At 42.5% G+C, this 18,198-nt stretch overlaps 1 protein-coding gene across 2 annotated transcripts in view; it reads left to right on the top strand.

The window, feature by feature from the left end:
* CDCP1 (CUB domain containing protein 1) overlaps positions 1 to 18,198 on the top strand; it is a 43,685-nt gene that overhangs the window by 11,813 nt on the left and 13,674 nt on the right. The window contains exons 1-5 of one of the 2 annotated variants that reach the window (XM_082193007.1): positions 9,239 to 9,295; positions 9,711 to 9,911; positions 13,183 to 13,536; positions 15,615 to 15,977; positions 17,040 to 17,252. In XM_082193007.1, the coding sequence (XP_082049133.1) occupies positions 9,283 to 9,295; positions 9,711 to 9,911; positions 13,183 to 13,536; positions 15,615 to 15,977; positions 17,040 to 17,252 (1,144 nt within the window). In that variant the 5' untranslated portion in view covers positions 9,239 to 9,282. Of the gene's footprint in view, positions 1 to 9,238; positions 9,296 to 9,710; positions 9,912 to 13,182; positions 13,537 to 15,614; positions 15,978 to 17,039; positions 17,253 to 18,198 lie in introns of those variants that run through there. The other variant, XM_082193006.1, reaches the window with a different exon arrangement.

The following is an 18,198-nucleotide window of genomic DNA, read 5'->3' as shown; positions in this document are numbered from 1 at the left end:
AGCTTTGTAGCTCAATGTTTGCAGAAGCTTCATTTACCAGTGTAAACATGCGTCTTTGGACTGACTGGTTCTGCGTCCAGCTGACAACTTCCTTGTTCTTTTGTCGTGCCCTCGCTTTTGAGTGTTACGTGCTGGGTGTTGCGCAGCACCAAGCAGTGCCTTGCGGAAAATATTGGAATGGTGTGTGTGTGTGTGTTTTTCATGTCTGTTATCTTGCCTCACTCTCTTGCCCTTGTTTCACTTCTCATTTCAGCCCGGTGTGCGTATATCTCTTTGGGACAAGTTAGACACGGTGTTAATTGTATCTTTGCATCTAACCTGCTGATTTTTCAAAATGCAAATTGCACCAGCAGGTGTGGTTGGAAGGGTGAGAGCAGAGAGAGGGAATTTAATCCTTACTCTCCCCTGCTGTGGTCTGGAGGAAAATCCGCCTTGGGAAGGTGCTATTTGCCTTAAGGGGAAATGTCTCTTTGTGGCAAATTCTTCCCTCCCCCCCACATCAAAGGCAAATACCAGGTTCAGAAGAAGGATTTCCCCCAGGAGCACAGCAGGGAAGGGCAATTGTTTTGAAACAGAGTACTTTTAAAGTTTGTGTATTTTACAGATTTGTAAGTCGCTTTGGGGGGTGGGGGCGCTGTGGGTTAAACCACAGAGCCTAGGGCTTGCTGATCTCCGTGATAGGGTGAGCTCCTGTTGCTCAGTCCCTGCTCCTGCCAACCTAGCAGTTTGAGAGCACAGTCAAAGTGCAAGTAGATAAATAGGTACCGGTCTGGCGGGAAGGTAAACAGCATTTCCGTGCGCTGCTCTGGTTCGCCAGAAGCGGCTTAGTCATGCTGGCCACATGACCCGGAAGCCGTACGCAGGCTCCCTCAGCCAATAAAGCGAGATGAGCGCTGCAACCCCTAATGGTCAGGGGTCCCTTTACGTTTACCTTTAAGTCACTTTGAGGCATTTCTTGCACGAGAAGCAATTTTTTTAAAAAGGGAGTATTAATAATAATTAAATCCCCTTCCCGTGCCTGCTCTGATTCCATCAAATATCACACACACATATCCCAAATGCACAGGCAATACATTTTGAAAAACCTGCAGCTTAGCTGCAAAGATGTAGTTTGTCCCTTTTAATGCTGATTTGTGCAAACTTTCTGTTTGCAGTGGTTTCCTTGTCACAAACCCCCCATCTAAGATTCTGAGCTGCTGGGAATTAGGACACACATGTCCTCATGAAGTTCTCCAGACAAGGAGATAGGGAATGTAGAGGAAAGAATGTTGTTAGTTGCTACGTTTATGTCTACATAATTCCTCCTACTTCTGAACTCCTCCTCCATGTTCATTAATTCCCAGCTGGCTAGGTGCTTTTTAGCCCTTTCTGACTGTCATGAGCACTACTGAGCGCTATAAATTCTGCAATGTAGACAGCAGCCAATGGGGTTCAGATTTGGTCAACAGGCTGCCTGTTACTTCTTAGTACCTACTGCTGCCATCATTGGGGACCGGCTACAGTTTGTAGCTCTTATTGGCAATTTGTGTATTCCTTCTCAGACACACACCTCCCAACTAGTCCTGTCTGTACCAGGCTCATACCCAAATGATAATTCGAGAGCATTTGCAGTAGTTCTGAAAATCTGCTACATATCCCCAAATAAGAGTTCCTCTGTTGTGTTGAATGCGGAATGAAAACGAGGTTTTTTTTAATACTAGTTCATGAAGACCAAATCTCATTAGCGAGTGTGCACATACACAAGATTTCACAATATTCTTCCCACATTTGGTATTGTGGAATAAACTGTGAAAGTGATTTTGGAGTGTGGCAACCACTTCCTTTGCATTTGAAAGAAGAGCTAGACTTACGTATTTCCAAGAACAGGTCATTCATTTGCCTGCCTCCCTCTCATGTTTAGCAGTCTTCACACATCCACTGTTTTTGCTGGGCTTAATGTTGTACTGATACCCAAAAACTGGGGTGCATGTTTTAAAATTATTGTGCACCAAAGGCTATTCATGTTACTCTCTTCCATTCCTTTCATACTTGGCAGTAGTGGTAGAGCTTGTTTTTCAAAAGTCGTGTTGTATCGCCTTGATCTCTCAATGTAAAAGCAAATTTAAAAATATATAAAATGGATGGACACTGGAGGAAGGGGTTAGGTGGAAGGTGACCTCTTCACTGCTAAATCCTGTGGATCCAAAAAGTCCAGCCATCCAAAAGCCTCTCCTGAAGGTTAGATGGCTTTCTCCTGAATTGGATGAGCTCTTGTGTGAAATATGGAGGAAATATGGAGAGAAATATCTCTAAAAATCAGGCAAAGGCACATCATGTGCAGAACTTCAGTGAATATTGACTATATTGATTTTCCCAATTTTCGTAATTTCATTGTTGGAGTACCTGATTGTACAGTGGCCCCTTGGTTCTCAAACTTAATCTGTTCCGGAAGTCGGTTCCAAAACCAAAGCGTTCCAAAACCAAGGCACACTTTCCCGTAGAAAGGAATGCAAAATGGATGAATTCATCCCAGACTTAAAAAAACAACCCCTAAAACAGCAATTTCACATGAATTTTACTATCTAGTGAGACCACTGATCCATAAAATGAAAGCAATAATCAATGTATTGTACTATAAAATAAATAAGACAGTACTGTAGATGCTAAAAATTATTATTTTTTCTTTTCTTTTCTTACCTGCACTGATGATAGTTATTGTTTGGATGGGGGGCTTTTATCCATTTCCGCAGTCACACAATCAATCATTCAATCAATCAATCAATCAATCAGTAGCTGAACTGGGTTCCACACAGTCACGAAAACAAATTAACCAAAAAGCCTCAAAAACAAAAACGCGAAATAAATAGCAAAAACAAAAGAGCCAAACTTAATCTGTTCTGGAAGTCCATTTGACTTCCGAAATGATCAAAAACCAAGACAAAGCTTCTGATTGGTGCAGGCGCCCTGGAAACAATAGCCGACAGCCACATTGGATGTTCGGCTTCCAAAAAACGTTTGAAAACGAACACCTCTGGATCTTCGGCGTTTGAGAACCAAGGTGCCACTGTACTAAAAAGGGATTTTGTGCAGCAGCCAGTTACCATCAGTATTCCCTTTTTATGGACCCAAGAGAAGAGAGACATAAAATGCCTCCTTTGATGCTTTATCCACACATATATTGATTACGATTCTACAGTGCACTGCAGCTCTTATAAGCAATACTTCACATCAGTGCACACATCCCATTCTAATAATCTAATACCTTGGGCAAAGAGTTGATGCAATTTTTGAACGCAACATAAATCCTACTAATTGGTTGGTCAGGCCAATTAGTAAGGGAGAATCTTGCCAAGCCAGAAGATATTGTGGCCAGTTTAAATGTAGTCCCTGTTCAAGTGTGTGCATGTGTTTAACCGTGGACTTCTTATATGATTTTTCTCAAAATTTGTCGCCTGTGTGGGTCCTACCTTATATATACTAGGCATGGGTAGGCAAACTAAGGCCTGGGGGCCGGATCCGGCCCAATCACCTTCTAAATCCAGCCTGTGGACGGTCAGGAATCAGCGTGCTTTTACATTAGCAGAATGTGTCCTTTTATTTAAAATGCATCTCTGGGTTATTTGTGGGGCATAGGAATTCGTTCACCCCCTCCCCATATAGTCTGGCCCTCCACAAAGTCTGAGGAACGGTGAACCGGCCCCCTGCTGAAAAAGTTTGCTGACCCCTGTATTAGAGACCCAAGAGATCGCTTTCTGAAACCTTTGTTCTCGGAAGCATGCAGGCACACCCAGCACAGTGGCGTAGCGTGGGTTGTCAGCGCCCGGGGCAAGGCAAGTAATTTGCGCCCCCTAACCCGTGGATTTGCGCCCCCTAACCCTAACCCCCAGATGTTGCGCCCAGTGCGGCCGGCCACCCCTGCACCCCCCACGCTAAGCCACTGACCCCGCAGAAATGGTTCAGTTTCTTTTGAGTGACAATCATAGCTTCATAACACAGAGAGTGGCTCTCTTCTCCGGCTGGAAAAAAAAATCATTAAAAAGGAGTTAAGATAAAATCGCTATAAGTTGTTTTGCTGATTTGGAGGTTTAATCTGAGCTAGATTTAAGCTTTCTGCTTGCCTCTGGTACCTTATTTCTCTCACATCATGGATGTGGTATATGGATATTATGGGTATATGTTCTGTATTATTTTATTAATACTGTGGCTAGAACATATCAGGGGGTTGGACTAGATGACCCTTGGGTCCCTTCCAGCTCCCTTCTTTGATTCCAATGAATTTATGAACAACTTCAAAGGAACCTTATATATACCTTGTGGCGTGTTAGAGGCTTGTGATCAACTTGTGCCCGCCTAGTAAGCCATGTCTTCCTTCATAACTGAACTGTTGTGTTGTTTTTGCTGTATTGTTTGTATGCTTTCTCCCTATCATTTCATCACAAGTCATTACCATGCCTGCTATTTCTACTGCCTCTTTTTAACACTTTCAGTCAGCCTATTAATTCTACCATCAGCTGTTCAAAATGTTATGATTTAGCTTTTGCATCATTTAAGTTCCCCTCTTGTATATTAATATAATTCTCTATTCCGTTAAGCTATCTACGTTTCTGTCACGTATTAAAGCTCTTTCCCATAGCTGGTTTTCTTATCCAGTTTTATTTATTCAGAGGCTCTATCAAAGAGCATATTTCTGGAGTTCTTTCTTTCAAGTTTTGCCCAAAGGTATAAGCCTGGGAGAAACTCCTTTGTTTTTAATGTACTATTGCTGCTCTGGGCTGGCATTATAGTTATTGTATGTTACTGCTTTTGTGATACTTTGCTAGTTGAATATTGCTGTTGAAACTGTTTTATTCATTGGTTTGCCATTATGGATTTGGTATGGTATTGAACTATTTATTTTTTGTGTGTGTTTACACAGCTTGTGTGTTGATTCGTGTTTTATTTATTGTTAGCTGCTTTGGGCTTCTTTTCAGAAGGAAAAACAAGGTACAAATATGAATTCAAGCAGGAGAAATGTCGTGAAATTGTGCTTTTTAAAACAAAATTTACATATGGTGCTGGTAGAGAGAAAATGCTCTCTTTAATTCCTCCAAGTTGTTAGGCAGTAGCACCAGGGCAGACAAAATAATTCTTTGCACAGCACATTGTGAACTTACAAAATATGTTACCTGAAAATTCAGTGGTGACTCTCTTTCCTCTGCCATTCCTCTAATTAAATTCACAGCCTCCAGCATCTTCTTAAAAACCGTATCGGTTGCATGATTCTCCTGTGTAATGTCTAAATTTGTTTGGCCCATACACTACAAGGAATATTAAATAAGATAATTCTCACGGTCCTTAATAGCCTCTGCAAATAGCTCCAGTTTGGAGGCAATCTTTAAATTTCCTTGCATGTGATGTTAGCAACAGCCTAGAAGTAATTCATAGTGAGAACATGGAATATGATAAGAAAGAAAGGAGACTGGCTGAGCAAAGCCTATTAAGGCAAGAACTGCCTGAATCTGGGCAAGGGGGGGGTCTTAAATCAAAAGCAGCCGCGTCTGTCAACACCAGTTATTGCTAATGCAGGCCTGAACAAGAAGTAATGAACTCGCTGTTGCAGCAAGTTGAAATGAGTTGGGAATCCTGTACGGGGAATGATGAAGAATAAAATGAGCATCTCTGCCTAGAACCAGAATGCTTCTTGGCCATCCCTGAGGAGATGTGAATAAGTGGGTATGAGCCCTTCCCTGTTCCACATTTGAAGCACATAAACATCCCTCAAGGAATCCTTGGAACTATGGTTTGTTAAGGGTGCTGGGAACTGTAGCTCTGGGAAGGGTAAACTACAGAGGTTGAATCCTGACAAGTACAGTGGTACCTCGGGTTAAGTACTTAATTCGTTCTGGAGGTCTGTTCTTAACCTGAAACTGTTCTTAACCTGAAGCACCACTTTAGCTAATGGGGCCTCCTGCTGCTGCAGTGCCGCCGGAGCACGATTTCTGTTCTCATCCTGAAGCAAAATTCTTAACCCGAGGTACTATTTCTGGGTTAGCGGAGTCTGTAACCTGAAGCGTATGTAACCTGAAGTGTATGTAACCTGAGGTACCACAGTATTGTACTCCCACTTGGACTACTGCAATGTGCTCTATGTGGGGCTACCTTTGAAGGTGACACGGAAACTGCAGTTAATCCAGAATGTGGCAGCTAGACGGAGTGGCTGCCGAGACCACATAACTCCGGTCCTGAAAGACCTACATCGGCTCCCAGAATGTTTCTGAGCACAATTCAAAGTGTTGGTGCTGACCTTTAAAGCCCTAAATGGCCTCAGCCAGGTATACCTGAAGGAGCGTCTCCACCCCCATTGTTCAGCCCGGACACTGAGGTCCAGCTCCGAGGGCCGCCTGGCGGTTCCCTCACTGCGAGAAGCCAAGTTACAGGGAACCAGGCAGAGGGCCTTCTCAGTGGTGGCGTCCTGTGGAACTCCCTCCTGTCAGATGTCAAGGAAATAAAGAACTATCTGACTTTTAGAAGACATCTGAAGGCAGCCCTGTTTAGGGAAGTTTTTAATGTTTGATGTTTTATTGCTTTATTATTATTGTTGTTATTGTTGTTGTTGTTGTTGTTGTTATTCTGTTGGGAGCAGCCCACAGTGGTTGGGCAAACCCAGCCAGATGGGTGTGGTATATAATAATAATAATAATAATAATAATAATAATAATAATAATAATAATAATAATTCCCAGCATTCTTTGGGGAAGGTGATGTGCTTTCAGTGTACACTCAGCCTGCATCTTGTGCGTGTGTGTACCTCGACGGAGCAAGAAAGCACAGTGGGAGATTTTAGCTTGCCCTGCTTCACTTCATCGTCCGATGTGTCATCATGCTAAGACGAGGTTTTTACACGCAAAGAATTCCCCTCCTTATGAGCAAGTTTTGCATTTCTTGTAATCCTAACAAGGATACATGCAGAGAGACGCATAGGCTTAAGAAAGGAAAAAAGCAAGACATGAATCATTCCTATCACTGTGCTTGTGAACGGCACTGATAAATGAAATGTTATATATATATTTCTTTCACCATATCCTTCCTAAGCCATTTGACCCTCCTGAATGTTGAGTAAGTAATTATCTTTGCTTATGCAATGGGCCGTAATGTTTAGTGAGCGGAGATCTTTGCTTACAGTTTGCCTTACTTTGGGTAGATCTTTTGGCTTTTAAAGAGGTTTTGCTCATGCGACAGTGGAACTTTTTCTTCCTTTTGCCTAAACAAAAAGCAATTGCTTACTGTGCTATTTCCTGACAGAATGGTTGGCCCAAATTTATTTTGAAATCTTGCCCCCGCCTTGGACTCCACGAAGCAGTTCAGTGCGACTCCTCTGTCCAACATTAGGGGCTTCTCATAGTCTGGTGTGCCAGTACACATGTGGTTCCTTTTTGACTCTTTAAGCAACAAATGAGCAATAGTTAAAGTGGCTACAAATATGTAGTAGTAGTAGTAACAACAACAACAATAATAACAGTAATAATAATTTATTTATACTCTGCCCATCTGGCTGTGTTTCCCCAGCCACTCTGGGCGGCTCCCAACAGAATATTAAAAACACAATAAAACATTAAAAACTTTGCTGAACAGGGCTGCCTGCAGATGTCTTCTAAAAGTCAGATAGATGTTTATTTCTTTATCTGCTTGACATCTGATGCAAGAAGTGAGGTTACAGGGAACCAAGCAGAGGGCCTTCTCGGTAGTGGCACCCGCTCTGTGGAACACCCTCCCATCGCTTTTAATGGTTGATGTTTTACTGTGTTTTTAATATTTTCTTGGGAGCCTCCTAGAGTGGCTGGGGCACAGCCCAGTCAGATGGGGAGCATATATAATATATAATTATTATTTTTTCATCTTAAGAACATAAGCAGGACCTAAACACATGAGGACTCTCCTCCTGTGGTTTCCAGCAATTGATATTCAAAAGCATGACTACCTCATGGCAGTTTCATTAATTGATGACACTGGAAATAAATCTGCACATTACCAAAAGTGGTTTCTCACTTTCTTCGACAAAAAGGCTATGTTTAATATTTGAAAGCCAAAACCTTGTACAGTCGTACCTCGGAAGCAGAACGCCTTGCGACTCAAACGTTTCGGCTCCCGAACGATCGAAAATCGGAAGTGGGTGCTGCAGTTTTCGAACGATTTTCGGAAGCCAAACATCCGGCGCGGCTTCCGATTGAGTGCAGGAAGCTCCTGCAGCCAATCAGAAGCTGCGCCTTAGTTGTCAAATGTTTTCGGAAGTTGAACGGACTTCCGGGACAGATTCCGTTTGGCAACCAAGGTACGACTGTATGTGTTTGATAACCATTGCAAAACTCTCTCCAGTAACAAAAGTGCATATATGTGTGGCTCAGCATTTCTTTGTTGATCTGGAAATGGGGTGCTGGAAAAAAAAGACTGTGGGGTTCAAATGTACCCCCTTTTCCCAGTTAAATCAACTTTTGGTTTGGATCCAAAGGTTTCTGTGGCAGAGCGAAAACACCTTTTACTCAGGCAAGGAAAAGACAGGACATCTCTTTTCCTCTAGCCTCTGCCCTTACAATCTCTGGGAAAGATGCTCTATAGCAGAATGAGAAGTAATTTGGGGTGGTGATTTTCAGCTGTGTATGAATGTGTGTGTGTGTGACTAAATTCTTATCTCCAAGCCATTTATTATTATTATTATTAGACCTTTGCAACATTTCACCAATTGAAATTCTCATCAAATAATCACATTGACTTCTTCCCACCCGTACATCTGCAGTGTTTATGCTCAAAACCTTTTCTACTACATTATATATCAGACTCTTGTCAATTACAGCAGCAGCAACAACAAACACCCTCTGGTACAATTACCAGTATTTTATCAGTTGTTTTTCGCTCTTCCAATCTCAAATTCTGCCCGCCATTTCATTTGACTATAATACTTACTGTACTTTTCCGTGTATAAGACGAGGTTTTCTTATTTAAAAATTGGGGGTCATCTTATACACGGATAAAGGGGGGGGCGTGCGTTGGATTGGTTGCTTCCGCGAGCCGGAGATTGTAAGTGGCTATTGGGTGTGTTATTGGTTGGTGTGGCAAGGGCTGGTGTTGATGGGCAATTGGGTGGGTGATTGGCGGCTTCTGCCGGTGAGGGGACAGATGATAGGAGGCTTTAGTGACACGTGCGAGTGTCAGCATTGGTCTTGGCCCCCCCCCCGAAAAGCCCAACAACTCTGGGCCATCTCCCCCCCATTTTCTTAATTTGGAGTCCCCAAAAATAGGGGACGTCTTCTACATGGAGGCGTGTTATACATGGAAAAATACGGTATTTAAATAGTCCAAAAAAGGCCATACTTTTATTTTTTGAAGGCTTAAGACTAAAGTATTAAATAGTTAAAACATTAAGCAGGAAAATTGTATTTCCTTGGATTGGGGGAGGGTGGAATATGTACATGTATAGCTGACTATCCTTTTATCAAAGGCGTAATAGCGAAAGAATCCATTGCTCCCTAATGTATTACGGCATCAGTTTTCATAACCAATTGTCTGGTTCTTTGGATAAAGTGAACATTAATCTAGGAAAAGTTTATTCCAGTATAAATCTGCTTGTCTTGAAGTGTGTGTGTGTGGGGGGGGGGACGGACGACGACAAGCATCTTCGTTTGTTTTGCTGCAGCAGCCTAATATGGCTACCACTCTGGAACCAAAAACATAACCTGCATTTTTAACAATCGTTTCAGGTGCCTATGAAATCTCCCTTGAACGTCTTGACAACACATCAGTTAGGATTAAACCTGCAGCGCAGGGAAAGTGTGCAATGGTTGTAGGAGGAAACAAGTCTTATTCCGAAAGGAAAATAACCTCTGGGCAGTGGCTTCGTTTTGAATTTGATTGTGAAAGGCCGGAGAATTATTGGGAATTGGTGATTGAGAGGGACATTGGTAAGTTGTACTATGCTATCCAGTTTTTATGTGCTTCTAAAAGTAATTTGGATATTTGTCAACCTGAGCTGCATGCTGAAAGCCTAAATGACAAGGGTAAATATTATTTATCTTTTACTTGTTACAGTACCATCCTCTTTGTTGCTAAATAAGGGCTTGGGGCTGGCAACTGAACTGAAATAACTGTATAAATCATCTTCCTTTTAACTGATTATTTAGCTGTTTTTATACAGGGGTAGGTACGCGGGTGGCGGTATGGGTTAAACCACAGAGCCTAGGACTTGCTGATCAGAGGGTTGGCCTTGGGAGAAACCCGAATTACCACACTAGAATGTGACTGTTCACCGCTGGTTCTGCTCAGTCCTCTGCTTTTAATGCTGAGAGTGTGCTTCTGACCATGTATTCCTCCTGAGGAGCCCAATGTTCTTTAAAAAATGTCCCATTAAGATCTAAGCAACTGTGGGCTTTTATCTGCGACACGCAAAAAGGCCTGGCCAGTAAAATCCATACATTGTCAGAGAATCAGAATTGTAGGGCTGGAAGGGACCCCGTGGCTATCTAGTCCAACCCCTCAAATGCAAGAATCACAGAATAATATAATATAATATAATATAATATAATTATAATATAATATAATATAATATAATATAATAATATAATATAATATAATATAATATAATATAATATAATATAATATAATATAATATAATATAATATAATATAATATATTTGATTGATATGAAGCCCATTTCAAACAAGCTGCACTTACAGCTGGAGGTTCTAATCAATTTAATTGACAGATCAATCAACCAAAAACATAGTTGATTAAACCATGGGCCAAGAGTTCTTAAGTGGACATGATGGTTTATATGAACCATTCTCGTTTTGGTTTTCTCCTGTGAAAAGCAACGGTCTGTAATTCCGCTTGCCACCCCTGGCCATGATCCATCACCCTCCGGCAAGGGTGGGTAGAGAAGCTTTAGCCTTTTCCAGCTTGGAGTTGAGGGGGAAAGAGGAGGTCATCCCTGTGGCTGCATCACACTCAGATGTTGAGCTCAAATGCAGGCGAAAATAGCCAACCTGAGGCTGCCAGATGGAGGCCGGGGCAAGCTGCGATGGCACTTAGAGCATCTTGCATCCCAGCACCAAAGCAAGACCAAGCCTTCTCCTTCGGCTCCAAGAGAGAGGAGCTGAGATGCATAGCACCAAGCAAACCCATTTCTCCTCTTCCTCTTCGCCAACTGACAAATCTTGGAGAGGAGCAGTGGTGGGGGTGGTTGTTGCTGAACCCTATAAAAGTGCAGCAGAAAACCAGGAGAAAAAGGAAAGGGTGGGATTCTGACTTGGCAAACAAGGCCAAACAAAAACAAAAAAGGAAGCAGTGTTTCTTTTTTAATTTACAAGTTCTTTTACATTTCCCACAGTAGCTCAAAAAGCCCCTTGGTACGCGTACATTTTGGCTCCCGGACAATGGAAAACCAGAAGTGATTGTTCCGGTTTTCGAACATTCTTTGGAACCCGAACGTCTGATGCAACTTCCGTGGCTTCCGATTGGCCTCAGGAGCTCCCTGCAGCCAATCAGAAGCCTTGCCTTGGTTTCCAAACGTTTTGGAAGTCGAACGGACTTCCGGAACGGATTCCGTTTGACTTCTGAGGTACCCCTGTATAAAGGTAAAGGGACCCCTGACCATTAGGTCCAGTCGTGACTGACTCTGGGGTTGCGATGCTCATCTCACTTTATTGGCTGAGGGAGCCGGCATACAGCTTCCGGGTCATGTGATCATGTGACCTTCTGATTGGCAAGCCCTAGGCTCTGTGATTTAACCCACAGCGCCACCCGCATCCCTACGCAGTGCCACTATAGATAGCTACTATTCATTATTTAAGCCTACCCTCTGTCAAAGTCCAACTGATCTGAGTCTGTGACATTTATTTTCCTATATGATGTGAGCTCACAATAAAATATAATAGCACCTACTTCTCAAGTGAGAATGAGAGTGAGTTCCCATCAATGAACCCTCTCGTTATTGCAGCATTAATGCCGTGCTAATAAAATACCATTTCTCATCACTTCACATTCAAAGCCTTCAACTGTCACACATTTCCCAGAAGTTCTGAACACCACAATAGTGATTTTGGTAAAGACACAACCATGGATTTCAGTCTTCAAATAATAAACTAGGCTGGGTGGTTGTTAAAGAAAAAGAAACCGTAAAAAACGTGAGTGCCTTGTTTGCTTAGAACAGGGTTTCCCAAACTTGGGTGTCAGGGCTGCTTCCAGATCCCAGCTCACAGAGGATCACGCTAGCCAGCGTTCACTTTATAAAAGTCTTTATTAAGTTACAGTTTCCAATTCCAAGCTGCAGCGTGCCGCCCTACGTCTTATAAGCTAGACCGGCGTAGCTCCGTCTGAGTCTCCGCCTCCTGTACACCAACTTAATACCCTAGCCTTACTCCACCTTTTCCTCCTGGCCGTTCTCCTCTGGGTCCCTCTGCCCCCCGTGGTCTCTTCCTTCCGGGACTCTTCTGACGCTGACCCCCCGGACCCTTCTGTCTCCTTGCGTTGGGCTTTAGGACCTGGCTCCCTTTCCGGGCTGCTTACTGTGCCGCCTTCCTGTGTATTTGAACTTGGCGCGCGCGCCCAACCTTCCACTTTCCATTTGACCGTTTCTTCTCTCTCCGATGGAGGTGTGGCCACTCCTGACTCATGTCCTCCCCCCTGCGGCGAGCCGCCTGATCCCGATGCCTGGCGCCCTTCCTCCCCACTGCGCTCTGTTGGGGATGTTGGCCCCGATTTCCAACTGCTGCTCTCTGAACCCCCTTTTGTCCCTTCTTCCTGGGGTGTCCCCCTAAGCTCCCCCCTTGCTCTGGTCACTGGCGCTCCTTTCTGTGCATCTTCCGATTCACTGGAAAGACTCGGAGATCTCGGGTCGTCGTCATCGCTCATCTTTCCTTCGGACTCCTCCCCTTCACTCTCTGTTTCCTCCCTTGCTCTCGCCTCTGCTCCTGAACCCCTGACATTGGGTCTCCAGCTGCTGTTTTTGGACTACAAGTCCCATCATCCTTAGCTAGCAGGACCAGTGGTCCAGGATGATAGGAATTGTAGTCCAAAAACAGCTGGAGACCCGAGTTTGGGAAACCCTGGCTTAGAATGTGCATAGAGAATTACTGAAAGCTCTTAACATAAATGAAAGAGTAAACGGATTATGATTTAACTGGATGGTCTTGTGTGACGATCATTCTTACATTATGTGTGTCTGTGTGTTTCTAGATTGTATGAGAGGACCATGTCCCTTCGGAGATGTTCTGCTTCTGCCTTCTGGGTACCTGCCCTTTAACAAGACCTTCATATGGGACGTTAAAGCCAGAAGGTTAGATGGGCTTGAACTGAAGTTCTCTCCGTTCTTAAGACAAATTCTGCCTGGAGAGACTTGCCCCGACCAAGTTCTTTACAACATCGGCACCCTTCTTAATACGAACAGAGTCAACATCGGAAACTTCTGTGGAAATGGTACTGTGTCACGAATCAAGGTGCAAGGGGGAGTTATTATGACCCTGCAGCTTCCATGGAACTCTAATGTCCGTGTCTCTGGCTTTAAGCTTGAAGGCAGGTCTTCCATCCAAAGTGAGTATGATTTGCTTCTGTTGTCAGCAAAAAAATTAATGGTATTTTAACACACTATCTTTAAGTGTGGTTCTGTAGGCTTGCTTCCTTCTAAGTGGGTTGGAGGGGAAACTTTCTGGAGTAGGTTTCTCTCAAAGACATTTCTGGTTTTGCAGTGGGTGAGGGAGATCAGAGAAGGCGCTGAATGACGGGGTTGGAAGAAGATAGCTTTTTAAGGAAAGGAGGGAGAATCCTGACCTTCATTTAGCATCCCAAGCCTACTTGCGAGCAATGTGGAAGGGGCTAAATTAATGCACTGGGCTGTTTCTTAAATACAAGTGTGCATTTGTATATTAAATAATGTGCCAACATAACACAAGAATGGTATTACATGTATCTAGGGAAGATGTAGACTAGCTAAAATCCTAAAGGCCTGTCCAGAAGAATGGATGTGGGAAGGGATGAAGGCACATGTTACTTCTCACACTTTTAAAGAGGTGTGTGTGTGACCTATGTGCTCAAAAAGTAATGTGAGGAGTGGCCCTCCTATATACTTATTCTTTTTGTCATAACAGAAATTACCTGTTTCTTTCATGTTGCACGTTGCAGTTCTCTTTCACAACTATACAGTGGTACCTCGGGTTACATACGCTTCAGGTTACATACGCTTCAGGTTACAGACTCCACTAACCCAGAAATAGTGCTTCAGGTTAAGAACTTTGCTTCAGGATGAGAACAGAAATCATGCTCCGACAGCAGCGTGCGACAGCAGCAGGAGGCCCCATTAGCTAAAGTTGTGCTTCAGGTTAAGAACAGTTTCAGGTTAAGAACGGATCTCCGGAACGAATTAAGTACTTAACCCGAGGTACGACAGTATAACCTAAGGGCGAGGGTTGTTTGAAAGGGCCCTGTGACAAAATTGCTCTTCATAAAAAAAAGCAACTTTACCTGTGTAATGTGAGTGTGCTTTCAAACAACCTCCCTTGAACCAACTGAAAATCGTTTTAGCCAAATTGATAGTGGACAAATTCCCCCATATATATATATATATATATATATATATATATATATATATATATTCGTTGCCATCTGTATTGTTTGTTGACTGTGTATTGACCTATAATACTTCTGCCAAACTCCCATGGTTCAGTCTGCCCACCAGACTGTACAGAATGGGTTTTTCTTGTAAGCCAAAGCTGCTTAGTCAGAATAAAGAGTAAGTTAGCTTATACCAGTCCACATACACATAGAGGGATCCCAGGGTCGGGTTTAGGTTTTATCAGGCCCTGAGCTACTGAAGGTAATGGAGCCCTTTATATGTCCAGCTGTCCTTTGTCAGCAACAAATTGTCGCTGTTTTTTGTGTGTTGAATATATGCTATACAGTATGGTAATTTATGAACCTGCACAACACAAGACACTGTTGCTGTATGTGGGTTTTTTTATCTGTATGTTTTTTATCTTATATTTTGGAAATGTACATACAGTTTTCCCCCCTTTAATTTTTTCGGGGGCCCCCAAGAGAGTGGGGCCTATAGCTTGTTTAGCTTATATGTAAATCCGACACTGAGGGACCCCCAAAAAACCACAGTGTCACTGTCTTCACTTGAGCCAGAACTTGCAAGCTAAGAGAGAATACAACACACATATTGCCTTAAAAACTAAACCAGGCATAGACAAACTCAGCCCTCCACATCTTTTTGGGACTACAATTCCCATCATCCCTGACCACTGGTCCTGTTAGCTAGGGATCATGGGAGTTGTAGTTCGAAAACATCTGGATGGCCAAGTTTGCCTGTGCCTGAACTAAACACATAAGCTCTCTTTTATGCTCATAGTGGTCATGTCTGTCTGGGTATACTTTCTCAGTCAAAGGTAATTGAAACTCTTTTTCTTGGGGGCCTAATTCTGGCACCAGCTTGGCCTTGAGAGTAGTTCTAACAAGGCAAGGTTCACTATCCTGAGGTTTCTGGTAACTGCTGGGTTGGTAAGGACGACTGCAACGAAACCACTCTCTAGTTCAAACAAGTTTGTAATTTTGAGGTTCGCTGGTGATTGTATATGTTCACAAACGCTTGTCTCCCTTTGTGTTTAAAATAGGATTGTGCATTGTTGAATCCACATTTCAAACAGAGGGAGAAGCCACCTTGATATCTGCCAACTACCCGGTGGGGTTACCAGAAAACGAACTCGTGGCCTGGCAATTTGTCATTCCATTCAACTTAAGAGCACGTATCGCTATCCTCAACTACACCACCGCAAAATGTGAACGGAACTTTCAGACAGTCGAGTACCAATTACCCGGGCAGCACCCTCAAGAACTGACACCCAAAGAGGGGCAGTCTGTCGTTCTTGCTGGTAATTTCAACCTTTCCATGCAAGGCTGTAAGCAATATCAGCAGAACGCTGGGGCCCACAATTTGCATTTTAAAGTTTTTGTTCAGCGCCCTGAAAATGAAGAGAGTAAGTAACCAGTTCCCTCTTTTCCTTTTCTCTTTTCTTTGGTTCATGGGTGTGTGTGTGTGTGTGTAAAAGAGAGAGTGAGACCACATACCTCTGTGCACAGCAAAACTTAATGGGACAAAATATGCAGTATGGGTTAATAATACAGGTACCCTTTTTTCTTTTGGAAAAACACCACACTATATAGGAGCCGCGCTTTGGTTTCCGAACATTTTGGAAGTCGAATGGACTTCCGGAACGGATTCCGTTTGACTTCCAAGGTACAACTGTACTGGAAAAGATGGCTTCAATCAATCAATAAATAAATAAATAAATAAATAAATAAAAGTAAAGCATTGATTTCTGGTAATTTTCACGCCCGTAAGTAGGAATGGAGTTGGAGCTGTACCTTATATTGGTTACGATTAGAAATTGGATTTAATAGTAAATTCAGTTCCTGAATTTAGAAGGCCATTGTCGACATGACTTCCCTGTCAGAGATTAAGTTTAGACAGGGGCGTTGGACATCCATTCAGTATTTTGGGCTAACTGAAGTTTACTACGTTTGTCAGGTAATACCATTATGAAGAATAGCACGTTAAAGCAAACCTTGGGGCCGTCTCCTCTTCAGGGGTTACAATGGGATTGTTGCAAAGGAGATGGTTGCCAATGTCAGGAAACTGCTGTTGGAAGAAGGGGGAGCGAGTGAGTGGACATTTTTGTGGCTGTTGGTGGATTGAAGTCACTTAACTTTACAAAAGCACAAACTTAAAAGGAGGACCCACAATCGATGACACACTGATTGATAAAGTATTCCATTAATATGCCATGACAGTTGCTTATATGGAGAATTCAGGTAGTTCATAGTTCTATTCAAGAGAGGGGGTAACTTTCTTTACCTGTCCATGTAAATCAGAAATTGGTGAACAGCTTAACGGTTTCAAAACATAATGCCCCTAAGTAATTTAGATTCTTCTTTAGATCTTGCAAATCATGGAACAATAGCTGCACCATTTTCTTCTTTTTAAGAAAGGGACTAGGTGTTACACTTCTTCTAAATGATCTCTGTTTTCTTGTTTTCAGACGTGACCTACAGAGTTGACCTCATGAGAGAGAGGGACTTAAATCTTACGATATTTTCGAAGCCAACACAGCCTGGAAGTTTATGCTTGATCTGTATTAATCGTAGTAAAAAATGTGAGACCAACGTGACTTTAGTATCCGGTTCCAGTTACACTATCGCCTTACTGTGTAAAAATACAGAGAATGTGAGGGTAACGGCTGTGCAGTCTAAAGGTATGAACAAAATGCCTGGAATTTAGTTCCCTTAAAGTGTGTATTTGGTGGGGAGACATCTGGCAAGAATGTATTCCTATTTTTACTTGCCCTTGCAAATGCTGTTTGTTTTCGTCATCTGTCCTTTTGTTGCTCATTAGCCTTGACTAATTAGAAATAACATTTGAGTTTTTAGATGGGCAGATGGAGCTGAGGTAAATTGTCAATTGATGGGACCACCATCGTATGTTCTGCGAATTCAGATTGCAGAAAGTCTCACTTTCTTTTCAGGAGAACAAAAGTGTAGCTCAGTCTACACAGATGCCATTGCTTTTAAACTTAGTCTTCTGTCTTCATTATTTTTAAAAGCGTGGGGTTTTGACAAGGGAAGTGCTGTTATAAGTCGGGTGCCTATATAATCTTGCAGTGGGCCTTATTTTATCACACTGTTTCTTTTGTTTTATCTATCTCTTAATGAGAGCTGAAATGTTTTTCTTTAATTTTTTAAATAGAGTGAAATGCTCCTTAAACGAAACAGTATTACAGTCCTGTTATTAACTATAACCACTGTCATTTTAGTTAGATACTGCTCTTGCTCTCGATGAATGCAGGCCAGGGGGCACCATAATAAAACACAATAAATACATTCAGCAGTTGTTGTTTTTTTAAAAAGATAACATAGTAGTGTGACAACATAATAGCAACCTGTTCAGTAAAGGAAACTCATAACCTCAAAGCCTGGGGGAACAAATACCGGTATATATTTATTATATGTATTTAATTTGTATCTCACTCCACCTTGCTGATCACAGATCCATGACATTTTAATACTTAATAATAATAATAATAATAATAATAATAATACTTTATTGTTATACACCACCCATCTGACTGGGTTGCCCCAGCCACTCTGGGCGGCTCCCAACAGAATATTAAAAACACAACAAAACATCAAACATTAAAAACT

The sequence above is a fragment of the Podarcis vaucheri genome (genome assembly GCF_965113315.1).
Source record: "Podarcis vaucheri genome assembly, chromosome: 12".
In the NCBI taxonomy this organism is placed as follows: Eukaryota; Metazoa; Chordata; class Lepidosauria; order Squamata; family Lacertidae; genus Podarcis; species Podarcis vaucheri.
This window is presented reverse-complemented; position numbering and strand designations above follow the sequence as displayed.